The sequence below is a fragment of the Rana temporaria genome, chromosome 13, assembly GCF_905171775.1.
Source record: "Rana temporaria chromosome 13, aRanTem1.1, whole genome shotgun sequence".
NCBI classification, from domain to species: Eukaryota; Metazoa; Chordata; class Amphibia; order Anura; family Ranidae; genus Rana; species Rana temporaria.
In genome coordinates, this window is record NC_053501.1 from 4,726,270 (window position 1) to 4,753,756 (window position 27,487).

At 44.5% G+C, this 27,487-nt stretch overlaps 1 protein-coding gene across 1 annotated transcript in view; it reads left to right on the forward strand.

Annotated features, from left to right (window-relative positions):
• The first annotated feature begins 225 nt into the window (after nucleotides 1–225).
• TNFAIP2 (TNF alpha induced protein 2) overlaps nucleotides 226–27,487 on the forward strand; it is a 33,181-nt gene continuing 5,919 nt past the window's right edge. Inside the window, exons 1-11 of the mRNA XM_040332118.1 lie at nucleotides 226–350; nucleotides 5,899–6,092; nucleotides 8,102–8,714; nucleotides 10,648–10,762; nucleotides 12,319–12,441; nucleotides 15,260–15,360; nucleotides 16,711–16,818; nucleotides 21,074–21,194; nucleotides 21,308–21,430; nucleotides 22,418–22,573; nucleotides 27,191–27,312. Of these exons, the coding sequence (XP_040188052.1) occupies nucleotides 5,915–6,092; nucleotides 8,102–8,714; nucleotides 10,648–10,762; nucleotides 12,319–12,441; nucleotides 15,260–15,360; nucleotides 16,711–16,818; nucleotides 21,074–21,194; nucleotides 21,308–21,430; nucleotides 22,418–22,573; nucleotides 27,191–27,312 (1,760 nt within the window). The 5' untranslated portion in view covers nucleotides 226–350; nucleotides 5,899–5,914. The remainder of the gene's footprint in view (nucleotides 351–5,898; nucleotides 6,093–8,101; nucleotides 8,715–10,647; nucleotides 10,763–12,318; nucleotides 12,442–15,259; nucleotides 15,361–16,710; nucleotides 16,819–21,073; nucleotides 21,195–21,307; nucleotides 21,431–22,417; nucleotides 22,574–27,190; nucleotides 27,313–27,487) is intronic.

Sequence of the window (27,487 nt, forward strand, 5' to 3'; positions counted from 1 at the left end):
CAACATCTGCACACACTTTCACTTTTGCTTTGGCACTCTAATGTCTAAAGTACATCTAAATAGACACATCAGTGATCACACCTTCATTGTATTAATAATTCCGCCGCCAAGATTTGGGAATTTCCCGGCTGGTGGGTTTTTTTATGAGGGGGTGAGGCAATGATAGAGAAGCAGCCAGAGGAAGGAGGAGGAGGAGGAGGGGGAGGGGAGGGAGGATCTACGGTACATAAAGGCAGCAGAAGAAGAAACGTGCTCATCTACAGATTGTGCTGAGAGTGACAGTTTCATTGCGGAGGACATTACAACGCACAGCGCCAACGCACAGCGCAGCAGATCCTTCGCCGTCACAGGTGAGCACACATTTGGGGGATCTCCTACTTTTTTTTTTTTTTTTTATATCATTTTCCCACTTTAATAATTAAGTGAATTTTGTCACCAAGAAAAGAGCCCATCATCGACTTTGAGATTATTATTATTATCACACAGGATTTATAGAGCGCCAACAGTTTGCGCAGTTTGTACAGTTACAATGCAATTAGACAGGTAGAAAATTTAAAATGAAAATTCTTAAAAAATTAAATAAAAAAATGTTGTTAAGCTGGCCATAGATGGGTAAAAAAAAATAAAGAAAAATAAAAAATATATCATTTTCTCGAATTGCAAAAAATGATGTAAGCAAAAATGTAACAATTGCATTGGATTTTTTTTCTTAAAAACAAAAAAAAAAATAAAGAATGTTCTTAAGCTGGCCATAGATGTGTAAAAAAAAAATCCAAACACTACATCGTTAGAATATTTCTAAGTGTTAATGGGCTCTTATTGATTCTTGAATTGCAAAAATTATAGTAAAAAAAAAAGTCACATTGGAATTTCTTTCTTAAAAAAACAAATAAAAAGAAAGAATGTTCCATAGATGGGTAAAAAAAATCTCAAATTTGTTCGAAACAATCCATCGTTAGAATTTTTCCAAGTGTTAATGGTCTCTTATTGATTCTCAAATTGCAAAAATGTATGTAAAAATAAATAAAAAACTAAAAGTCACGTTGGAATTTTTTTCCTAAAAAAAAAAAAAAAAAAGAATGTTCTTAAGCTGGCCATAGATGGGTAAACAATAAATTGTTACAATGCAATTAGATGCGTAGAATTTTAAAATGAAAATTTAAAAAAAGAAATAATAAAGATGTTCTTAAGCTGGCCATAGATGGGTAAAAAAAATCCCAAATTTGTTCAAAACACTCCATCGTTAGAATTTTTCCAAGTGTTATTGGGCTCTTATTGTTTCTCGAATTGCAAAAATGTATGTAAAAATAATTTAAAAAGTAACAGTCACGTTGGAATTTTTTTCTTAATAAAAAAAAAGAGAATGTTCTTAAGCTGGCCATAGATGGGTAAAAAAATAAATATTTACAATGCAATTAGATGGGTAGAATTTTGAAATGAAAATTCTTAAAAAAAAAAATAATAACATTTTTCTTAAGCTGCCCATAGATGGGTAAAAAAAATCAAAAATGTGTTTGAAACACTAAATCGTCTCCTTTCTTCCTCTCTTGTTTTTTTTTTTCTTTCTCTTCTACTTTCTTTTTTTTTTCTCTTTCTTTTGTCTTTATCCGGTATAGAGATGACATGTATTGAAGATATGTAAGAATAATTAATGTATGCTGTTAATATATGTTGATGGTCTTCATAGTTATATAATATCTTTATACCTGTTGTGTATAGGTAAACCCCTGTAATATCTATATATATAAAATAATAAAATAATATTGTAAAAGAAACACTCAATCGTTATATCGATTCACGAATTGAAAAAATGTATGTAAAAAAAATAAGTAACAGTCATGTTGGAATTTTTTTCTTAAAAAAAAAAAGAATGTTCTTAAGCTGGCCATAGATGGGTAAACAAAAAAATCCCTGGAAAATTTGTTTGAAAGACTCGATCGATCAACATTTTTTTAAGGGTTAATGGTCTCTTATTGATTCTCGAATTGCAAAAATGTATGTAAAAAAAAAAAACAGTCACGTTGGAATTTAAAAAAAAAAGAATGTTCTTAAGCTGGCCAGAAATGGGTAAAAAAAATCCCAAATGTGTTCGAAACACTCCATCGTTAGAAAATTTCTAAGTGTTAATGGGCTTATATCAATTCACGAATAGCAAAAATGTATGGGAAAAAATGTAACAATTGCATTGGAACTTTTTTCTTAAAAACAAAAAAAAAAGAATGTTTTAGATGGGTAAAAAAAAAAATTGGAAAATTTGTTTGAAAGACTTGATCGATCAAAATTTTTTAAGGGTTAATGGTCTCTTTTTGATTCACAAATTGCAAAAATGGATGGAAAAAAATGTAACAATTGCATTGGAATTTTTTTCTTAAAAACAAAAAAATGATGTTCTAAAAATAAATAAATAAAATGGGCCGGGTGGGCCTCCGCTTTAACCTAGAAGCGCTATTTTTCTCCAATATTTCTCCCCGTGGTTTTCAATATAACATTTTTTTTTTTCAATATAAAAAAATATATAAAAAAATGTCAATATAAAAAATATAAAAAATGTTTTTCAATATAAAAATGTAAAAAAATGTTTTAATATAGAAAAATATAAAAATGTTTTTCAATATAAAAATGTTTTTCAATATAAAAAAATTGAAAAAATGTTTCAATATAAAAAAATGTAAAATGTTTTTCAATATATAAAATGTTTTTTAATATAATTTTTTTTATATAAAAAAATATATAAATAAGTTGCGTAAAAGACTTTTACCACTTCCAGACCACCCACTGCACATATACTGCGGCAGGGCGGCCCGGCTGCACGATGTGCTTATAAGTAGTTTTGTGCACGAGATACTGTGGGGGTGCGCACGCGCGAGCGCCGGGGGGGGGTGCGTGCGTGCCCGCAATATCTTGTGCAGTATCTCGTGCACGAATTGCTGTACAGGTACGTTGTTTCGTGCAGCCGGGCCACGCTTCTGCAGTATATGTGCGGTGGAGATCTATTGTTCCCAGTGGTCGGGAAAAGTGGTCTCTGTGTTGTGTGAATCACAAAATGCACATTTGAGATGGCATTCATTTGATTGCGATTGTCGCGTGGTAAATCGCGGCAACCCACATCGCCTGAGGTTTGTCGCCCCTACTTTTGGGCAACATGCTTACGGGCATAATCTGTTCCAGTAGAATGCACTTGCATATCAAAGCGAGTTTACCCATAGAAGTCAATGGAAACGAAGATAATTCGTTCTGCATTGACTTCTATGGCATGCAATACCACATGTGACCAGAGGTGGGGGGTGTCGAAGAGCCTTGGAAATACTCGAAAAAACTCGGGGACAGCTTGGTTAAACTTGGAAAACCTTGCACGGAACACGGTGGAGAAGGCAGCACGGAACACGGGGGAGAAGGCAGCACGGAACACGGGGGAGAAGGCAGCACGGAACACAGGGGAGAAGGCAGCACGGAACACGGGGAGAAGGCAGCACGGAACACAGGGGAGAAGGCAGCACGGAACACAGGGGAGAAGGCAGCACGGAACACGGGGAGAAGGCAGCACGGAAAACGGGGGAGAAAGCAGCACGGTACACGGGGGAGAAGGCAGCACGGTACACGGGGGAGAAGGCAGCACGGAACACGGGGAGAAGGCAGCACGGAACACGGGGGAGAAGGCAGCACGGAACACAGGGGAGAAGGCAGCACGGAACACGGGGAGAAGGCAGCACGGAACACAGGGGAGAAGGCAGCACGGAACACGGGGAGAAGGCAGCACGGAACACAGGGGAGAAGGCAGCACGGAACACAGGGAGAAGGCAGCACGGAACACAGGGGAGAAGGCAGCACGGAACACGGGGAGAAGGCAGCACGGAACACGGGGAGAAGGCAGCACGGAACACAGGGGAGAAGGCAGCACGGAACACGGGGAGAAGGCAGCACGGAACACAGGGGAGAAGGCAGCACGGAACACGGGGAGAAGGCAGCACGGAACACAGGGGAGAAGGCAGCACGGAACACAGGGGAGAAGGCAGCACGGAACACGGGGAGAAGGCAGCACGGAAAACGGGGGAGAAAGCAGCACGGTACACGGGGGAGAAGGCAGCACGGTACACGGGGGAGAAGGCAGCACGGTACACGGGGAGAAGGCAGCACGGAACGCGGGGGAGAAGGCAGCACGGAACACGGGGGAGAAGGCAGCACGGAACACGGTGGAGAAGGCAGCACGGAACACGGGGGAGAAGGCAGCACGGAACACGGGGGAGAAGGCAGCACGGTACACGGGGGAGAAGGCAGCACGGAACACGGGGGAGAAGGCAGCACGGAACACGGGGGAGAAGGCAGCACGGTACACGGGGGAGAAGGCAGCACGGTACACGGGGAGAAGGCAGCACGGAACGCGGGGGAGAAGGCAGCACGGTACACGGGGAGAAGGCAGCACGGAACACGGGGGAGAAGGCAGCACGGTACACGGGGAGAAGGCAGCATGGAAAACGGGGGAGAAAGCAGCACAGTACACGGGGAGAAGGCAGCACGGTACACGGGGGAGAATGCAGCACGGTACACGGGGGAGAAGGCAGCACGGTACACGGGGGAGAAGGCAGCACGGTACACGGGGGAGAAGGCAGCACGGTACACGGGGGAGAAGGCAGCACGGTACACGGGGGAGAAGGCAGCACGGAACACGGGGGAGAAGGCAGCACGGAACACGGGGGAGAAGGCAGCACGGTACACGGGGGAGAATGCAGCACGGTAAAGACTTGCAACTCCCCTGCCGCACCGATCACCTTGACAGCCCAGGTATCGGGTGAAGCATCGGAGCAAGTACTCGGGGAAATGCTCGGTATCGATACCGATACTAGTACACTAGGACATCCTTTTGACCGACCGCAAATTGCAGTAAAAGCGCAGCAGCAAACGCCTGAGCCCTAAAGATGGCTAAAAAAGAAATCCTATCTCCCTTCTGATTTATTTATTCCCTGGCTGGTGTCATTATCTAGAAGTGGATATAAGGAAATCTATGGTGATAGATGATGTAACCTACTTTTTCCTCTGCCCATCCTTAATGGAAAATATTCGGCTCCCAAAATATCTCTGTGTGTAATTATCAGATATTGTGCAACTGGGGAAACCTGTTATCCTTGTTTGTAGTATAAATCTAAAACGCGGATTAGCTACACACTGGTTTTGAATTTTAATTAACGTTTACCGATGCCACATATATTTTGAGTTAAATATTAACACAAAGTAGTGCAGCCGGGGCCGCCATCAGGAATTATGGGGCCCCTTACACAGCTTGAGAAGCGGGGGGGGGGGGGGGGGTCGCCGCTAATTGAGAAGGGGGGGGCATGAATTGAGAAGCGGGGGGGTGCCACGAATTGGGGGGTTGCCCTGGCGACCTCTGGGCCCCTTACAAAAGAAAAAGGAGTAAAAAATGTCAGTAATGATCCGCCCCGTTAACCTCCGCTTGCTCAGCCGGGATCGCTCCGTTGATCCCCGCTGAGCCGGCGGATGCAGGGACCGCCCTGTCTTTTCTCCGCTCTCCCCTATGGGGGTGCGCGATATACGCCGATACCCGAGTGCAGTACCCTCGGCTACATTCGGCCAGGCTCGGCTTCGCTCGTGCTCACGCTCTGTGACGTTTATGCGTGAGCACGAGCGAAGCCGAGCCTGTCCGAATGTAGCAGAGTGTACTGCACGCGGGTATCGGCGTATATCGCGCACCCACGATTTTCCCCTTATTTTAAGGGGGAAAAAGTGCACAGTATACGCCGATAAATACGGTATGTAATATTTCTTATTTACCCCCCCAAAAAAGAGTATTTGGTTAATTTTAACATCCAACAGCAGAACTTCCCCTCAGATGAGAACGTTTCTATATTTATAGCATACAATATTTTTTATTTTTTGTGCTTTCAGTGTCGCTCTGCTATATATGAAGAAAATAAGAATTAAAATGGCCACAGTGGCTCCAGTCCAAGCCGAGAACATCCCGGGGGAAAACAAGGGGAAAAAGAAAAAGTGGTATAAAAAAGTCATTGGGAAATTAATCCCGCCAATATGGCCAGCGCAAAGCCCTGACGATCCAGCAGAGGAGGAGAGAGAGATAACAAGTAAGATGTCTACTATGATGGTAACCTACACAGCAAGATACACTATTAGCCAGATTCAGGTACCCTGTCCTAACTTTGCGGCGGCGTAGCTTAGCGTGTTTAGGCTACGCCGCCGTAAGTTAGCGAGGCAAGTACATGATTCTCAAAGTACTTGCCTGCTAAGTCACGGCGGCGTAGCCTAAAGCGGACGGGCGTAAGGGCGCCTAATTCAAATTCGTCTGAGGGGGCGTGTTTTATGGTAATGAGGCTTGACCCGACGTGATTGACGTTTTTTTTTTTAACTGCGCATGCACCGGGCGCCTTCATTTCCCAGTGTGCATTGCGGCTAAGTCCGCCGCACGGGCCTATTGATTTCGACGTGGACGTAAACGACGTACATCCCGATTCACGGACGACTTACGCAAACGACGTAAAATTTTCGAAATTTCGAAACGGGAACGGCGGCCATACTTTAACATTGGCTACGCCACCTAGGGGGCAGCTTGAACTTTAGGCGGCCTATCTCTTACGTAAACGGCGTAAATGTACTGCGTCGGCCGGGCGTACGTTCGTGAATAGGCGTATCTACTGATTTACATATTCTACGCCGACCGCAATGGAAGCGCTACCTAGCGGCCAGCCTCAATATTGCAACCTAAGATAGGACGGCGCAAGCCGTCGTATCTTAGATATGTTTAAGCGTATTTCTGTTTGAGAATACACTTAAACATAGGTCGGCGTAGATTCTGAGTTAGGTCGGCGTATCTACTGATACGCCGACCTAACTCTACCTGAATCTAGCTATATATTACCAAAAGTATAGGGACGCCTGCTTTTACACGCACATTAACTTTAACGGCATTAAATTGGGGTGTTCACTACCTGTATCTTTACATACACTATATTACCAAAAGTATTGGGACACCTGCTTTTACACGCACATGAATTTTAAGTACATCCCAGTCTTAAAGGGGTTGTAAAGGAAAAAAAAAATTTTCCCTAAATATCTTTCTTTCCCTTAGTGCCGTCCTCCTTCACTTACCTCATCCTTCCATTTTGCTTTTAAATGTCCATATTTCTTCTGAGAAATCCTCACTTCCTGTTCTTCTGTCTGTAACTCCACACAGTAATGCGAGGCTTTCTCCCTGGTGTGGAGAAAGCCTATTGAGGGGGAAGGGGGCGAGCAGGAGTGTCAGGACACTCTCTACTTTGCAGATAGAGAAAGGAGCTGTGTGTAGAGAGTGTCCTGACTCTCCTGCTCGCCCCCTCCCCCCTCAAGAGGCTTTCTCCTCACCAGGGAGAAAGCCTCGCATTACTGTGTGGAGTTACAGACAGAAGAACAGGAAGTGAGGATTTCTCAGAAGAAATAAGGACATTTAAAAGCAAAATGGAAGGATGAGGTAAGTGAAGGAGGACGGCACTAAGGGAAAGGAAGATATTTAGGAAAATAAATGGTACCTTTACAACCCATTTAAAGCGGAGCTCCACCCTAAAGTGGAACTCCCGCTGATCGGACCCCTCCCCCCCTTCGGTGTCACATTTGACACTTTTCAGGGGGAGGGGGGGTGCAGGTATTTGCACCCACTTCCGGCCACAACAGTCTCAGGCAGACTGCGGGCATGACGTCACCTCTCGCCGCCCCCCCCCCCCCCCCCCGTTGTGTGCTGGGAAAACTCGGCTCCCAGTACACAGCGGGAGCCAATCGGCAGGCGCAGCGTGACTCACGCATGCGCCGTAGGGAACCGGGTAGTGAACCGTGGCTGGCAGGGGGGCAGCAGAGAGACGAGCGATCGCTCGTCCTCTGCTCCGGACGGCGCTGGACTCCAGGACAGGTAAGTGTCCTAATATTAAAAAAGTCAGCAGCTGCAGTATTTGTAGCTGCTGGCTTTTAATATTTTTTTTCATGGCACATCCGCTTTAAGGCATTTCCCAGCCAAAAACCAGTGACAAATGATAAGAGGTGTGAGATGTGAGGTCTTTAATAACAGATTTTAATACTTTTGGTACCGTTGTTGTTGTTGTTGTTTTAGTTGAAGACGTACAGAAGCTGATAGAGGAGCAGCGGTACGAATATGCCAGCAAAGGCTTGATTGAGTTGGAACACAAGATTGTCGCTGGATCCGAGGAGCCAACGTTGCACATGAAGGATCTCGAACCCCTTTATGGGAAACTCAAGGCCGAAGTATTTCGAGTGATCAAAAAGTCCATCACCAGTACAGACAGGGAGCTTCTGCAGGAGGCTATACAGGCCATAGTAGTACAAGAATCAGAAGATTCAAAGTGCATCTCAGACTTGGAAAACGCAGACGGCTCCCGGCCGAAGGGATGGCTGCAGACCTGGAAGGAGTGCGTCAGGCAGAGCGTGGAGGAGCGCATCCAGGACCTACCTCTGGAGGAGAAACTCAACGGGCCCCCCACCATCATCTTCCCAATCATTAGTATAGGAAAGCTGTTCAAGAACGACCTCATCCACCTGGTGACGCATCTCAAAGCTTGCTACCCAGAGGACTTTGATGTGTGTGACACGTATGCCCAGCATTATCACCGGCATATCAAGACAAGGACGGAAGAGATCACACAGTTTGAACTCTGTGAGAAGGACAACTTCGCAGTTCTGTGCTGGGTGCACAACTTGTATCCAAAGTAAGCTGAACCAGGGGCTCGACAAAATCCGGGCGCCCAGTCGCAATTGCGACAAGAAATTGTGACGAGGCGCCCAGGGAAACTTAGGCTTGCAGAAGCGGGCCGGCCGGTAATTGAGGGCGCGGCTTTGCGGCCTTCTGCAGGCCTAAGCTACCTTCTGTGATCTGGCACCATCTTGTGGTGGCCGTTGACATTACAAGTAGTTACATTACAAGTAGCAAAACAGCGCCCGCTGGTAATTGAGGCCGCGGCTTTGCGGCCTCCACAGAAGGAAGCTTAGGCCTGCAGAAGGCCGCAAAGCCGCGGCCTCAATTACCGGGCGGCCTGCGCCGCCCGGTAATTGAGGCCGCGGCTTTGCGGCCTTCTGCAGGCCTAAGCTTCCTTCTGTGATCTGGCGCCATCTTGTGGTGGCCGTCGGCATTACAAGTAGTTACATTACAAGTAGCAAAACAGCAGTTCTAATGTGTTTTTCACTGTTTTCACTGCCATCTAATTAGAACCCCCAAACATTTTATATATTTTTTATTCTAACACCCTAGAAAATAATAATTCTAGCCCTAGATCTCCTCTGTAACTCAAAACATGCAACCTGTAGAATTTTTTAAACGTCGCCTATGGAGATTTTTAAGGTGTAAAAGTTTGTCGCCATTCCACGACCGGGCGCAATTTTGAAGAGTGACATGTTGGGTATCAATTTACTCGGCTTAACATTCTCTTTCACAATATCCAAAAAAAAATTGGGCTAACTTTACTGTTGTCTTATTTTTTAATTAAAAAAAAAGTATTTTTTCCAAAAGTAAGACCGCTGCGCAAATACGGTGTGACAGAATGTATTGCAATGACCGCCATTTTATTCTCTACGGTGTTAGAAAAAAAAATGTAGATTGTTTGGGGGGTTCTAAGTAATTTTCTAGCAAAAAATATGGGCTAGATTCAGTAACACTTACGACGGGCGTATGAGTAGATACGCCGTCGTAAGTCCAAATCCGCGCCGTCGAAACTTTAAGCGTATGCTCAAACTGAGATACGCTTAAATGTTGCTAAGATACGACCGGCGTAAGTCTCCTACGCTGTCGTACCCTAACTGCATATTTACGCTGGCCGCTAGGGGCGTGTACGCTGATTTACGCCTAGAATATGTATATCAGCTAAATACGCCTATTCACAAACGTACGCCCGGCCGTCGCAGTACAGATACGCTGTTTACGTATCGCTTTTTCCGGCGTAAAGTTACCCCTGCTATATGAGGTGCAGCCAATGTTAAGTATGGATGCCGGGACCGCGTCAAATTTTCCGTCGTTTGCGTAAGTCGTTCGCGAATAGGGCTGGGCGTCATTTACGTTCACGTCAAAAGCATTGGCTTTTGCGGGTTAATTTGGAGCATGCGCACTGGGATACTTTCAAGGACGGCGCATGCACCGTTCGTAAAAAGCGTCATTTATGTGGGGTTACAATAAATTTACATAACACACGCCCACATCTTCCACATTTGAATAAGGCGGGCTTACGCCGGCCTATTTACGCTACGCCGCCGCAACTTTGCTTTGTGAATACTGCACTTGCCTGTCAAAGTTGCGGAGGCGTAACTTAAATAGGATACGCTACGCCCGCACAAAGATGCGCGATTCTACGTGAATCTACCCCTATGTTTTTAACTTCTAAACAACAAATCTCAGAAAAAGACTCGGTCCTTAAGTGGTTAAAGCGTCAAGCAAATATCTTACACTATTGACTTGCATACAATGCTTTGTAGATTATTTGTTATCCTCATAATGTAAGGAAAGGTTAGCGACAGATTCGATAATTTTATATGACATACATGCCCCTCATACAATCAATATTGCTTGTATTTCAACATTTTGGGGGATGCTGGGCAAGTGTAACATTTCACAATTGTGGTTATACAAAGTAACGAGTCATTCTTTGTTTTTAGTGAAATCTTGAAAAACCCCAAGCTGGCCGAACACATCGATGACTCGCGGCTAGAATGTCTTCTGTCGCAAGAAGTTGTCCGATTGCTGGAGAATAATTTTCTGCGGAATGAAAGGGTAAGTGACTCCCGAAATAGATTCCCAAAGCCAATTTGTGCAGAAATTTGGATTGTCTGTACTCGGTGCTGGGCCAACGCCATCCAGCGCCCAGAGCAAAGATCCCAAACTGGGCCCCTCCCTTCCCTTAGGGTTAAAGTCAGGGAGCCCACATCCCTGCAATAAACCATTGCACCCATGGCAGCCAGGCCCGGATTTCCCACAAGGCTACAGAGGCCAGGCCTCGGGGGGCGGCAGGGCGCCTCGGGGGCGGCAGCGGCATGGAGTCCCCCGATGCCAGGAACATACAGTTAAGGGCGGTAAGTTGCTTTCTAGCAGGACTAAATGTAGTGCAGGGGAATACGCTCACTCAATAACAAGTGATTGCGGCGATGTCACCGAAATCACTTGCAAAATGTGTGCTGCCGTCCGTCCTCCCCCCCCCCCCCCCACATACCTTTCTCTGCTGGCTCTGTCTTCGGGACTCCATCCCCCCCCCCCCCAGCCGCTGAGTCTGTCTCCTGTCCCCGCCGCCACCGATGTACACAATGCTCAGGGGCGGACTGACCATTGAGGCACTATGGCACTGCTCCGAGGGCCCCATGCCACTAGGGGGCCCCATCAGGGTTGCCAGGCTCATTAAAACCAGGGACAGTATGTAAAAATCTGTGTTTTTTTACATCTGTCCCTGATATGTCCAAAACCGACATGCTTTTGATGTGAAAATCCTGAGATTTTAGCTGTCCCACCTCTGTAATGCCTCCTGACTTGGTGGCCATCTGAAAGCCTGGGGGGCCCCATAATCTTCTATTGCTCGGGGGCCCCATTAGTTGTCAGTCCGCCCCTGATAGTGCTCTTCCCATCTCAGCTGTGACAGAAGTTCTAGCACAGTTCTAGGACTCCTGTTTTTATAGGTGACAGGGTCATTAAAGAGAACCTGTTGCCTCCAATTGCTATCACACAGGGAATTGTTTTCTCCTGTGCGATAGCAATAAAGTTAAGTGAAAAGAAATTGATAAAAAAAAAATCATAAAATAACAATTCAATTAATAAAATAAAAAAGTTATTAAAAAGTAAAGAATAAGAAAAATAATATTAAAAATAATAAGAAAATTATAAAAAAAAAAAAAAAAAAATTAAAAATAAAAAAAGTGATAAAAAAGTAAAACAAAAAATATTTGAACTAACCATGCCGCCCCTTCCACCCGGTTGCCATTCTCCATTGATTGGGGGGGGTTTGGTTGGCGGAGAGAGGGTGCATTGCGGAACCTGGCCTTGGGGCGGCAGGGGGAGCAATCCGGCCTTGATGGCAGCCCTCCCTCCTGCCCACCCCGGTCACACAAATGTTGTCGGAAATTCTGAACGTCAAGAACGCGGTGACAAACAACACATATGGCGACCCGAGAAAAATTAAGTTCAATGATTCCGAGCATGCGTAGGATTTTTGTGCGTACAGACGATCTGAAAACCCGACAAGAACTTTTCCCGTCGGAAAATTCGAGAACCAGCTATCAAATTTTTTCTGTCGGAAATTCCGAGGTTCCACTGTATATTTACAATGTTTTTCTTTCCTTAAGGATTCCTTTGATGAACACATGAATAAAGCATTAAATTATGAAGCGGAACTTTGGAAAGATGAGACGGAACCAAAGATGTTGGGATCCCATTATCATTCTGAGCTACAAATCGACATCATTCAGGTGAATGTTATAACTGGTGTTATTCGTGTTACCAGGGCTTTTTTTCTCAGAGAATAGGTGCAGGAACTCCCTCCATCTGAGTCACCTCTTGTGTCCACCCCCTACCCACCTCCGAGCACCATTCATTAGTTTCACCCCATACCCACCTCTGAGCACCATTTCTTGGTTCCACCTCCGAGGCACCATTCTTTGGTTCCACCCCCTCCCCACTTCCGAGCACCATTCCTTTTCTCCACCCCCTACCCACCTCCGAGCACCATTCTTTGGTTCCACTCCCTACCCACCTCCGAGCACTATTCCTTGGTTCCAACCCCTACCCACCTCTGAGCACTATTCATTGGTTTCACCCCTACCCACCTCTGAGCACCATTCATTGGTTCCACTCCTTACCCACCTCCGAGCACCGTTTCTTGGTTCCACCCCCTACCTACCTCCAAGCACCATTCATTGGTTTCACCCCCTACCCACCTCCGAGCACCATTCCTTGGTTCCACTCCCTACCCACCTCCGAGCACTATTCCTTGGTTCCAACCCCTACCCACCTCCAAGCACCATTTATTGGTTTCATCCCCTACCCACCTCTGAAGCACCATTCATTGGTTCCACTCCTTACCCACCTCCGAGCATCATTCATTGGTTTCACCCCCTACCCACCTCCGAGCACCATTCCTTGGTTCCACTCCCTACCCACCTCCAAGCACCATTTATTGGTTTCATCCCCTACCCACCTCTGAGCACCATTCATTGGTTCCACTTCTTACCCACCTCCAAGCACCATTCATTGGTTTCACCCCTACCCACCTCCGAGCACCATTCTTTGGTTCCACTCCTTACCCACCTCCGAGCACTGTTTCTTGGTTCCACCCCCTACCCACCTCCAAGCACCATTCATTGGTTTCACCCCCTACCCACTTCCGAGCACCATTCATTGGTTCCACTCCCTACCCACCTCCGAGCACCATTCCTTGGTTCCACTCCCTACCCACCTCCGAGCACTATACCTTGGTTCCAACCCCTACCCACCTCCAAGCACTATTCATTGGTTTCAGCCCATACCCACCTCTGAGCACCATTCCTTAGTTCCACTCCTCACCCACCTCTGAGCACCGTTTTTTGGTTCCACCCCCTATCCACCTCCGAGCACCGTTTCTTGGTTCCACCCCCTACCCACCTCCGAGCACCGTTTCTTGGTTCCACCCCCTACCCACCTCCGAGCACCATTACATACATTCAGAGCTGGAGGTGCCGGAACTGCGTTCCCCCCTGCGTTCCTGCTGAAAAAAAGCCCTGCATGTTACTAATTAAAGCCCAATTCCACCCAATAGTAATGTACGGACATGTGCACTGCCAAAAAATGTGTTTGTTTTCGTTTCATTTGCTTTATTTTATTTTGTTTTTTGGGGGTCATTCGTTATGATCAAAATTAGTTATTTGGAATAAATTAGTAAATTCGGAAATTCGAAATACGAAAATTCGGAAGTCCATAAATTCAAAAGTTTGTAAATCTGAAAATAAAAATGTAAATTGAATTTTGGATTTTTGAATTTCTAAATTTTCAAAACTTCCAAATTTTCGATTTTCGAATTTCCGAACCTTTTGAATTTTTTAGATTTTTGGATTTTCGAATTTCCACAAAAAAATACATTTCAACCAGTTTTAGTTCATTTGAATATTTCCAAATAATCGATTTCGGATCAAAAACGAATTGCACATGTCTAGTAATGTATCATGGGTGCTGGGTCATTTAATGCCCCCTCCCCCAAAACGACCTCCCTTCCCCATCTTCTTATATATAAGGGTTTGTCAAAAAGTTTCCACACTTTTTTTTTAACTCTGTTAAATATAAAAAAGTGCAGAGACTTGTTGGAAAACCCTGTGTATAAGGCTTCTAATAGAGCTATAATCCTTGGTTCCAACCCCTACCCACCTCTGAGCACTATTTATTGGTTTCACCCCCTACCCACCTCTGAGCACCATTCATTGGTTCCACTCCTTACCCACCTCCGAGCACCGTTTCTTGGTTCCACCCCCTACCTACCTCCAAGCACCATTCATTGGTTTCACCCCCTACCCACCTCCGAGCACCATTCCTTGGTTCCACTCCCTACCCACCTCTGAGCACTATTCCTTGGTTCCAACCCCTACCCACCTCCAAGCACCATTTATTGGTTTCATCCCCTACCCACCTCTGAGCACCATTCATTGGTTCCACTCCTTACCCACCTCCGAGCACTGTTTCTTGGTTCCACCCCCTACCCACCTCCAAGCACCATTCATTGGTTTCACCCCCTACCCACTTCCGAGCACCATTCCTTGGTTCCACTCCCTACCCACCTCCGAGCACCATTCCTTGGTTCCACTCCCTACCCACCTCCGAGCACTATACCTTGGTTCCAACCCCTACCCACCTCCAAGCACCATTCATTGGTTTCAGCCCCTACCCACCTCTGAGCACCATTCATTGGTTCCACTCCTCACCCACCTCTGAGCACCGTTTCTTGGTTCCACCCCCTACCCACCTCCGAGCACCGTTTCTTGGTTCCACCCCCTACCCATTTCCGAGCACCATTCCTTGGTTCCAACCCCTACCCACCTCCAAGCACCATTTATTGGTTTCATCCCCTACCCACCTCTGAGCACCAAAACGACCTCCCTTCCCCATCTTCTTATATATAAGGGTTTGTCAAAAAGTTTCCACACTTTTTTTTTAACTCTGTTAAATATAAAAAAGCGCAGAGACTTGTTGGAAAACCCTTTGTATAAGGCTTCTAATAGAGCTATAATCATTCACGTAACCCTTTTTTTTTTTTACTTCCAGTGTCATGAGAGTAGTTTAAAGAAGGCGGCTGAAATCAGACCAGAATTGGTAGACAAGTTATCGATAAGCTTGCAGAATAATCTGTATGAAATTCTACAAAGGTAAATCATTTTAGATGTATTTCATCATTTATTGGATCTCAGTTAGGCTTCATGTACACGGGACGTTTTTACAACCTCTCCTGAACGATTTAACTTGACAGATAGTAACCCACGTTTTGAAACGCCCGTTTTGCCGCGTTTACATACTGCGTTTAGCTGCGTTTGCGTTTAGAAGCGTTTGCACTTGCTTCAAAACAAGGCTTCGGAAAGGCTTTGTTAAAGCTCTCTGTAAGCTAACCATTTTATTTAGTGACAGGAGCTTTGACTTTTGCTTTGCTTCAGCTTTGCTTCAAAACTTATACCCCATGTAGCTTTAGTGTTGCTTCAAAGCATCTTCAAAGCCTCCATAGTAGTCTATGGCAAAGCTCACTTGAAGCCTCACAAAGCCTCACAAAAGCCTCATCAAAGCCCCACCAAAGCTTCATTGAAGCCACACCAAGGGCTCATCGAAGCCCCACCAAAAGCTAATCGAAGCCCCACCAAAAGCTCATCGAAACCACACCAAAGGCTCATCGAAGCCACACCAAAGGCTTATCGAAGCCCCACCAAATACTCATCGAAGCCCCACCAAATCCTCATCGAAGCCCCACCAAAAGCTCATCGAAGCCCCACCAAAAGCTCATCGAAGCCACACCAAAGGCTCATTGAAGCCCCACCAAAGGCTCATCGAAGCCACACCAAAGGCTCATCGAAGCCCCACCAAATCCTCATCGAATCCCCACCAAAAGCTCATCGAAGTCCCACCAAAAGCTCATCGTAACACCACCAAAGGCTCATGGAAGCCACACCAAAGGCTCATCGAAGCCCCACCAAATCCTCATCGAAGCCCCACCAAATCCTCACCGAAGCCCCACCAAAAGCTCATCGTAGCTCCACCAAAGGCTCATCGAAGCTCCACCAAAGGCTCATCGAAGCTCCACCAAAGCCTCATCGAAGCACCAAGCAAAAGCAAGGTGTAAACAGGACTGAGCTAACCTTTTTTTTTAGTGTTCAGAGAGCTTTAACAAAGCCTTTCCGAAGCCTTGTTTTGAAGCAAGTGTAAGCTAGCCGTTACTCCATAGAAACCTCAGTTTCCAATGAACTGCACTGATGATGGCCAACAAAGTCTAAACGCAGTTTGGAATAAAGGGCTCGTAATATCTGTGCTATATAATCCACTGGATTTATCGAATAGACAGTTGACCAAGGGGGCAGAAAGAAATAATTGGCATGGCACGCCCGCTGTCCTATAATGAGGGATAAACCTCTTGTTTTTGGAATTTGTGAGACATGTGGATACTGTATGTTCTGTTGAATAAAAGACTTCACTGTGCCTTGCTATATAATCATAGGAATTCTCTCGCTTTTCAGATACAAAAAAGTTTTTGAAGAATATATATCTTCTATGGAGAAAAGCAAGACCCAGAACTTCTACAGAGAAACGTGTATCACTCATTTAAACTGCTGCCTGGGCTTAAGGTACAAACATTTGGAAGACATCTACAGTCTGCCTATCTATCTATCTATCTATCTATCTATCCATCTACTATCCATCTATCCATCTACTATCCATCTATCCATCTACTATCCATCTATCCATCTACTATCCATCTAACCATCTATCTATCCATCTATCCATCTACTCTCCATCTAACCATCTATCTATCCATCTATCCATCTACTATCCATCTACTATCTATCTATCCATCTACTATCCATCTATCCATCTATCTATCTATCCATCTATCCATCTACTATCTATCTATCCATCTACTATCCATCTATCCATCTACTCTCCATCTATCCATCTACTATCCATCTACTATCTATCTATCCCTCTACTATCCATCTACTATCCATCTATCCATCTACTATCCATCTATCCATCTACTATCTATCAATCCATCTACTATCCATCTATCCATCTATTGATCTACTATCCATCTATCCATCTACTATCCATCTATCCATCTACTACTATCTATCCATCTACTATCCATCTATCCATCTACTATCCATCTATCCATCTACTATCAATCTATCCATCTACTATCTATCTATCCATCTACTATCTATCTATCCATCTATCTACTATCCATCTATCCATCTACTATCCATCTATCCATCTACTATCCATCTATCCATCTACTATCCATCTACCCATCTACTATCCATCGATCCATCTACTATCCATCTATCCATCTACTATCCATCTATCCATCTACTATCCATCTACTATCCATCTATCCATCTACTATCCATCTATCCATCTACTATCTATCTATCTATCTATCTATCTATCTATCTATCTATCTATCTATCTATCTATCTACTATCCATCTATCCATCTACTATCCATCTATCCATCTATCCATCTACTATCTATCCATCTACTATTCATCTAGCCATCTACTATCCATCTATCCATCTACTATCTATCTATCCATCTACTATCCATCTATCCATCTACTATCTATCCATCTACTATCCATCTACCCATCTACTATCCATCTATCCATCTACTATCCATCTATCCATCTACTATCTATCTATCCATCTACTATCCATCTATCCATCTATCTATCTATCCATCTACTATCCATCTATCCATCTACTATCCATCTATCCATCTATTATCTATCCATCTACTATCTATCTATCCATCTATCCATCTACTATCTATCTATCCATCTACTATCCATCTATCCATCTACTATCTATCTATCCATCTACTATCCATCTATCCATCTACTATCCATCTATCCATCTACTATCCATCTACTATCCATCTATCCATCTACTATCTATCTATCCATCTACTATCCATCTATCCATCTATCTATCTATCCATCTACTATCCATCTACCCATCTACTATCCATCTATTCATCTACTATCCATCTATCCATCTACTATCCATCTACGATCCATCTATCCATCTACTATCCATCTATCCATCTACTATCTATCTATCTATCTATCTATCTATCTATCTATCTATCTATCTATCTATCTATCTATCTATCTATCCATCTACTATCCATCTATCCATCTACTATCCATCTATCCATCTACTATCCATCTATCCATCTACTATCTATCTATCTACTATCCATCTATCCATCTACTATCTATCTATCCATCTACTATCTATCTATCCATCTACTATCTATCTATCCATCTACTATCTATCTATCCATCTACTATCCATCTATCCATCTATCCATATACTATCCATCTATCCATCTACTATCTATCTATTTATTAGACATCTGCAATTCGTTCCGAATTATTATTTTTTTAACACATTTTTCCAAATCTGTTCATTCGGAAACATTTGAATGAGCGAAAACGCGTTTAACAAACATTTGAAAATTCTTAAATTTGAAAACTCGTAAACTCCGAAATTCGTAAATTTGAAAATGTGAAAACCCCGAAAAATTCGAAAATCTGAAACAATAACTAACTATTAAAAAAATAGGTATTGGAATTTCCTTTCAAACTTGGCTGTTAGTGAACATTACAAATCCGAATTAATTAGAAGTTACGAATTATCCGAAATAATGAATACCGTATCTAAACAAATGGAACATAACAAATTAATAGTAATAAATAGCAATAATAATAATAATAATAAAACCTTTTTATTATTATTATTTATTATGTGTGCCGTTCCATTTGTTTAGATGAGGCATTTATTATTTCAGATAATATATATAATTTGTAATTATAATACTATAATTTAATAGTTAGTTGTTATTATTACCGTATATACTCAAGTATAAGCCGACCAGAATATAGGCCGAGGCACCTAATTTTACCCCCAAAAATTGGAAAAACTTATTGATTTGAGTATAAGCCTAGGGTGAGAATGCAGCAGCTACTGTAAGCGGAAAAGAGGGTCAACAATGCCCATTTGCACGCCTCACTGTGCCCATTTGCACGCCTCACTGTGCCCATTGCAACCTCACTGTGCCCATTGCAACCTCACTGTGCCCATCCTCACTGTGCCCATTGCCACCTCACTGTGCCCAACCTCACTGTGCCCATTGCAGCCTCCCTGTGCCCGAGTCAGTGTACCTGAAATTCTTGACAGGCTTCGGGCGTCTATTCATTGTTTAAAAGTCGCGGTCTCCTCCTGGTCCCGTTCCGTGATAGGCGTTTCCCAGCAACCTATCACGGACGTCTTCTCATCCTCGGACTCAGTTTCCCAGCAGACACTGTGTTCAGTGTTGCGCCTATCACAGACGTCTTCTCATCCTCGGACTCAGTTTCCCAGCAGACACTGTGTTCAGTGTTGCGCCTATCACGGACGTCTTCTCATCCTCGGACTCATTTTCCCAGCAGACACTGCGTTCAGTGTTCCGCCTATCACGGACGTCTTTTCATCTTTGGACAACATCTGTAATAGGCCGAACACTAAACACAGTGGCCCAGATTCTCAAAGGACTTACGACAGCGTAGCGCCATGTACGTCGTCGTAAGTCCGAATGAGAGCCGTCGTATCTATGCGGCTGATTCTTAGAATCAGTTACGCATAAATTCGGCTAAGATTTGAGCGGCGTAAGTCTCTTACGCCATCGAATCTTAGTTGCATATTTACGCTGGCTGCTAGGTGGCGCTTCCGTAGATTTCCGTGTTGAATATGCTAATGAGCTAGATACGCCGATTCACAAACGTACGTGCGCCCGGCGTAGCAAGATACGTCGTTTACGCAAGACATACGCCGGCGTAAAGTTACCCCTCATAAAGCAGGGGTAAGTCATGTTAGGTATGGACGTCGAAAACGTACGAACAGCGTCGTGTTTTACGTTGTTTGCGTAAGTCGTCCGTGAATGGGGCTGGATGTAATTTACGTTCACGTCGAAAGCATTGACTATTTGCGGCATAATTTTGGGCATGCGCACTGGGATACGTTCACGGACGGCGCATGCGCCGTTCATTAAAAACATCAATCACGTCGGGTCACGATACATTAACATAAAACACGCCCACACTAGCCTACTTTGAATTACGCGGGCTTACGCCGGCACAGTTACACTACGCCGCCGTAACTTTGGCCGCAAGTTCTTTGAGTATACGGGACCTGCCTCACTAAGTTACGGCGGCGTAGTGTATCTGAGATACGCTACGCCAGCCTATAGATAGGCGATTTTTTGAGAATCTGGCCCAGTGTCTGCTTGGAAACGCCTATCACAGAAGGGACCGGGGGGAAGCCGCGACTTTTAAACAATGGACGTTCGCAGCCCCGCCAGGTACACTGACTCGAGTATAAGCCGAGGGGGGTATTTTCAGCCCTAAAAAAAGGGCTGAAAAACTTGGCGTATCCTCGAGTATATACGGTAGTTAGTTATAATTTAGAATTTTCGGATTTTCTTTCTTATTTTTGGATTTTCGAATTCACGAATGTACAAATTTTCGAATTTATGAAATTAATTTTTTTCAATTTACGACTTTTCAATTTTACAAATTTACCAATTGCATTAATAACGAATCACCCGGAAAAAAAAATTAATAGAACGAAAATAAACATATTTTTTCGGCAGTGCACATGTCTACTATCTATCTATCTATCTATCTGTCTGTCTGTCTGTCTGTCTGTCTGTCTGTCTGTCTATCTATCTATCTATCTATCTATCTATCTATCTATCTATCTATCTATCTATCTATCTTATCTATCATTTTATAACAATTTGTAATGCAGACATTTGACTGTTGCCTTTAATGTATTGTAGAACGTCTCTGTTTCGCAAAGAGGCAAAGTTAAGACATGGTTTGCGCATTAAGTCAACGCTTCTCCAGTTGGAAGACAACATATACGATGCTCTTCTTCAGGACTTGTTTATGGACATAAAGGTCTGTTGATCACAATGTTATCTGAATATCATCTCTTGATGACGTCTCTCTGTTGGGCTTTATGTCTTTCCTGACTTGTATGCTTAGCGCCTTTCATTGATTGTCTCCCACAGAATAACTTCAAAAAGATGTCTCAGGGATCCTCTCCATTCAGTTACCAAACTATGCAAAATATCATTAGAATTGCTGAGACCTTCATGGAACCCTTCCACACCCTTAAGGATGAAAGCTACAAGGTAAGAGGTGCCTCCTCTAGCTTCTGAAATACTGGCTGAACCCATGTCCACATTTAAGGGAATGTTTAGCATTTTGTACAAAATATTTGATTATTGTTGTGACAGACTCACCCAGGACAGAGGCTTTTGGAGGGGACTGAATGCTAGCCTCTCGCCTTGCGATCATGGGCCCTGGCATTTGGGGGAACGGTGCTCTTTGTGAGCTGTATGCCTGGGAACCCTGAATATGCCATTAGAGTGACTGATTCATACTGTTGGGACATACAGTGTAAGGAGATGCTAATGTCCTCACCTCCAGCCATCTGTCTGTTCTCTGTGACTGGCTCTCTATGGAGCCGGTTCACATATCTCTGCAGCGGGTCCAGTGCCAGTGTCCAGTGCCTTTTTTGTGCGTTTCAGATTTGATTTCAGCCCAAAATTCAGGCTGAAATCGGACCTGAACCGTTGAACCAACACGCACCGGACCCCTGCTGAGCGCCGCATGCGGCGACAGTGTGAACTCGGCCTAATAAAGAAAAATTACCTTTTAGAAATCAACACTTCCAGGAGTATCAGAAAACTGGTTCCCCGTTGTCCTCAGTGGTTCATCCTGCTGACCCCTACCTCATTAGTGTGCTCTGTAATAACGAGGGGTCTCTGGGAAGAACCATTGCAAGCATCAGGGGGGAACCAGATCAACACTCTCGAAGGTTCATTGGTTTTTGAAGAGTTTTTGGGCTGCCATTCCTCTTCATCTGCAATTAGAAGCATGGGCAGCAGTAGAGATAAGTCTGATATTGTCTTTGCAATAGGGTGCCCACGTGTCCCGGATTGCCCGGGACATTCCCGCAATTAGCAGGTATGTCCCGGGTCCCGGAACTCTTTTATTGATACTTTGATTTTGGTGATGGAGTCAGTTGACGAAGCCAATGTATAGTTAGTAAACCATTGTTCTGAAAAACCCCCACATACTATAGGTTTATTAAGTCTATGATGTTTTCCTTTTAGGTTTTGTCTGGGAAAATCCATCTGTTCCTGGTCAAAGAGCACCTGGCGCGGATCCTGAAGAGAAAAGTCAGCTATAAAAGCGTGCAGCAGATGCAAACTTTGGCTAACCAGATCGCCGAGAATGCAGAGCTCATCGATTCGTTCTCAGCTTTTTATGTAAGCCTCTTTTTTTATATCATAACCAATACGGCGACTTTAAAGACAGACTTGTTTTTGCAGCATTTTGAGGGGTCAACTTGTAGCAGATTTGTTGGAAAGTGGAAAGACTAGCCAGAGATCGTAATGGATTGATAAGTCCAAGGTGCAAGAATGTTAAAGAAACCTATACAGTAAAACCTTGGTTTGCAAGCATAATTCGTTCCAGAAACATGCCAACGTAGTCCAACGCATTTTTTTTACAGGGTATAAAAGAGAAGAGAGGCTTACCTCTAAGGCCTCGTACACACGACCGAGAAACTCGACGGGCAAAACACATCGTTTTGCTCGTCGAGTTCCTTTTGAAGCCGTCGAGAAACTCGACAAGCCAATTTTCTCCATTCCCATCAAGGAAATAGAGAACTTGCTCTCTTTTTGGCTCGTCGAGTTTCTCGACAGTTTCCTCGACGAAAGTGTACACACGACCGGTTTCCTCGGCAAAAAAATATCTCCCAGCAAGTTTCTTGCTGTTTTTTGCAGAGGAACTCGGTCGTGTGTACGAGGCCTCAGAGTCCATTCACACAGGGGGGCGTCTTGGGATCTGGCTTGAAGTCGCCCCAAGTCGTGCTGAAAATCAATTGAAGTGAATGGAGCCGTCTTAATGTACACTACTGAAGTCGCTCCGACTTCAGAAAAGGTTCCTGTACTACTTCAATCCGACTTCTAGGCGACTTCAATGGAAGTCGCCTCAGAAGTCGGATCACTGTCTTTGGCCCCATGCACACGAAAAGCAAATGCAAACACATGTAAACTCAAGTTTTCAAAGGCAAAAACCGGCATTTAAAACACTGTTTTTTGCAGCGAATTTTGCGGCGTTTTGCTGCGTTTAGTGGCGTTTTACCGCGTTTGCGGCTATCAGTGTTCATAATAAAGACATTGTAGACCCTCCCAAAGCTTTGAAACGCAAAAACGTTTGCATCTGAACCCAAAATTTTGCATCTGAAAAAACGAGCCTAAACCCAACTGCTTTAAAACGCAAAAAAAACGTGAATGTGTGCGTGGACACATAGCATAAATGTGTTCAGGGGCAGTTGAAATAAATGCCCAAATGCCTCTGAACTCGAGTTTACCAGCGTCTCGTGTGCATGGGGCCTTTACTGCAGCGACTTTTCCGGAAGTGAAAAGAGTTTTTAGGGCAAACCCCTCCCTCCCCCCTTCCCTCCCACAGAGCCACTGGATTGGCCACTGGAAAGTCGCCTGTCCTGGAGGCGACTCGAAGTCGCCTCCTAAGTCGCCCCAAGTCGCGCTGTGGTGCGCGCTCGGGTCGCGTCCAGGTTGCCTCGCAAAGAGTCGCGTCGCCCCTGTGAACCGGCATCTTAGTGTAGCAACAAGTTGCTAAATGTTGTACCTTCATTAAATGTAACCATATTGCTACACCTAGAGGCTCCTCTCCTTTTTTTATACTCAGTGGTGACATGACGCTACTCTTATATCAAGACATCGCTTGTATATCAAGGCAAAATTTATTAAAACATTTTGCTTGTCTTGCAAAATGCTTTTAAACCAAGTTACTCTTAAAACAAGGTTTTACTGTACAAAGAAATGAAAATTCTAGAAGCCTGGCTGCCATGTTGATCTAATGTTGATCTCCATTGGGACTACAGGGAGTTTCCCGGTGGGCTGATGGCTCAGTGGGCCAGCTTCAGTGACAGCGGACCACCGCCCCCCCCTCCGCTTCTCTGTCTCTCCCTTCCCGCAGCGCTCACCTCCTCTCCCTCCCCGCAGCGCTCACCTCCTCTCCCCCCCCCCATGCAGCGCTCCCCTGGGGGGAACAGAGAAACAGGGGGAGGACCAGAGAAGCAGGGGGGACAACAGAGGAGCATGAGTGAGGGGACAGACAGCCGACTCAACAGCTATGGCCTGGGAGTTTCTCACTTCTGCCTAATCTTGTCCCATAAGGAGGGGCACCAAACTGATCCTTTCCCCTGGGTGAAATAATGTCTAGCTTCCCCACTGGTACTGCCTAAAAAAGTACCAGTACCAGACGTTCTACTCTAATAAAGTAGTGGCTAGTGAAGGGGGAGAGGGGGCTTGGGTGGCCGGGGGGTGGGGGGTGCGGGAGTTGTCCGGCCGCCATGGGAGAGACCTGTCAAAGTGGGCCAGTCTGGATGAAGTCCAGGGCCAAATATTTGTCCCAGTCCAGCCCTGGTCACAAGCATGCTTCTGGAACGAATTATGTTCGCAATTCAAGGTTTTACTGTATTAATAATAATAATAAAGAAACTTCATTAAAATAGAGATATTATTCGGGGACAGAAGGAGGTGTTTCTAAACAAGAGTGGCAAAATAAAATCAAACGTCGAATGTGTAAATGGTGTTCCTTCCGCGTCTCGGCTTCTGTAATAGGATAAAACTGCTGCCCGGCCCTTTTCCCCCCACGCAGGAATTTCCAAAATAAACGGTGAAGAGGCCTCTTAGGTTGGCGGTGTCAGGAATTCTTTGAAAGTATGAAAACGTGGGCTGCAATTTCCAAAGCACAACATCAACTCCCGATCTCTATAGGTATCCAGACAAAAGGTGCCTTGACTCCGCTAATTAATCTCTTGTGCTGCTGAGGTCTGGAACTACCAAAGAAATAGTTTAAACGAGAACCGAGACAAAAAATATTGCGCAGTCTAGTAACAAAGGATTCCAGTCTCACTAAAGGATTTTAGATTTGCACATGAAAGAGGCGAGCTTTGTGCAAATAATTGTAATATCGTGAAAACTTGGTTTTCGAGTATAATTTGTTCCAGAAATGCGCTTGTAATCCAAAGCACTTGTATTTCAAAGCAAATCCCCATTTCCAAATGGCGTAGATCGGCGACTTTTGGCTCTGTTTGGCTCCGGCGCCCCCCCCCCACCTCAGGCCAAACGTACTACTGCACACCGCTTTGGCCTGAATCCTGCTCGTTTTGCAAGACAACACTCGCAAACCGTGTTACGATTTTTAAAAATCAGCGCTTGTATTGCGAAAACACTCGGTAACTAGTGTTGAGCGGAATACGCCATATTCGATTTCGCGATATATCACGAATATATAGCCGAATATTCGAGAAATATTCGCTAAAATCAAATATTCGTGATATTTTATCCAAATTAAATTTTTGCGAAATTTCGCTATTGCGAATGCGAAAATAATTGCGAAATTTCGACAAGTGCGGTAGGAGAACTCTGATTGGCTCATGCTGAAATCGAATATTCGTGATATATTATCGAAATTTCGCGAAAGTGAATGCGAAATTGATTGCGGAATTTCGACAACTGTGGTAGGAGAACTCTGATTGGCTCTGATGCAAAAGAAGGGCGGAGAAAATAATCGCGCAATATTCCTATTGCCGAATATTCGCATTGCGAATATTCGGCAATATAAAATGATCGCTCAGCTACCCGGCCCAGTGTCTCTAATCATACCAGCAATGCTTTTAGACGTCGATGGAGATCACTAGGATGTGATCTGTTTTAAAAATAAAATTGAAAAAATGCGAATATTCGGAATAGCGAATATTGGCCGCGAAATTCGATATATTCGCGAATACTCGAATATGCCATATTCGAGCCGAATATTCGCAATACGAATATTCGTGAGCAACACTATCGGTAACCGCGTTACTCGCAATCCGAGGTTCCACTGTACAGAGACAGGCAGAGTGCCGTCTCTGTACGTTGTGAAGAAGAGGAGCATGTGTGCCGCTGCTACCTTCTCTTTCCCCACCTGTTATTGGTTAAGGAGGCTGTCGGATTTAAAGGCGACAGCCTCCTAACAACCAATGACATTCAGTAGGTGGAGCCTGATCGGGAAGCTAAAACACTAGTTTCCCATCAGGTCTGTTCTCTTCCTATAATTGGCAGTGGGCAAATTCTATAACCAATAGCAAGCTGTCTAGTGCGTAAAGCACTAGACAGCGCTAGAACACTCCGATCAGCGCTCTCAGCCATTGGCTGAGAGCGCAGAGCACTGATCAGGAGTCCGTGGGCTGCTGGTCTTCCAGCATGCACAAAGCAAGTGGACCTTATAGGGAACTAATGTCTGAATCCCCATCAGGCTCTGTCCACCCATCTTCAAAGCTTTACTGCCACTGTGGCAGCCGCGGTGGCAAGAGGAAGCACAGTTCTATTGAGGCCGAAGTGTTCATATGGACACTCTGGCTTCATTGCACCTCCACATTCGGTGCATGATCCTGATTCATGATCCTGCCTACAACAGAATACAATTTTTTTTGTCCAGTTTCCTTTAGATTTACCTTCAATCATGTAGTGCAAGGGCCTGCCTGATTGCATGCAAATTGAAAGTGTTTAGGTCTGACCTGATATTATATGGTTTTGGTGAGTCTAAAGTAAAATTGTACAAGAAAATTGTATAATGTATGGCCAGCTTAAGACACTCTCTATGAATTCTCCTGATAGTCTTATACTAAAGCCTAAGAGCAATGTTGGGCACACTTAGAGGCTGGGCGATAGCGTTTATTATAAGCATAAGGTCAGGTGGATCACATAACTGTTAGACCTCAGGGGACGTCTTAGCACTGTGTCTTCTTAGCTCACCTGTGGCTTTTGCTCTTGATTACTAAATATAATAATATATCATTATTTTAACAGCGCTCAGGTGAAGATTGGCTGAAACCTGCTTTACCAAAGGTGGCAGAAATTATTCGACTTCAGGATCTGAATGCAATTCAGCTGGAAGTAGCCACACTGGTTGAAGACTATCCAGATATTCGGTAAGGATATTATGGAGCCGTCCCCTCAAAGGAGAAAATAAGTATAAGGGTTGATTTATTAAAAGGTAGACAGACCGGGGAGGAGGTGCTGATATCACTTGGTGGGTGGGCGAAGAGGCACTGATATAACTGGTTAGATGGGGGAAGAGGGCTGATATTACTGGGTGAGTGGATA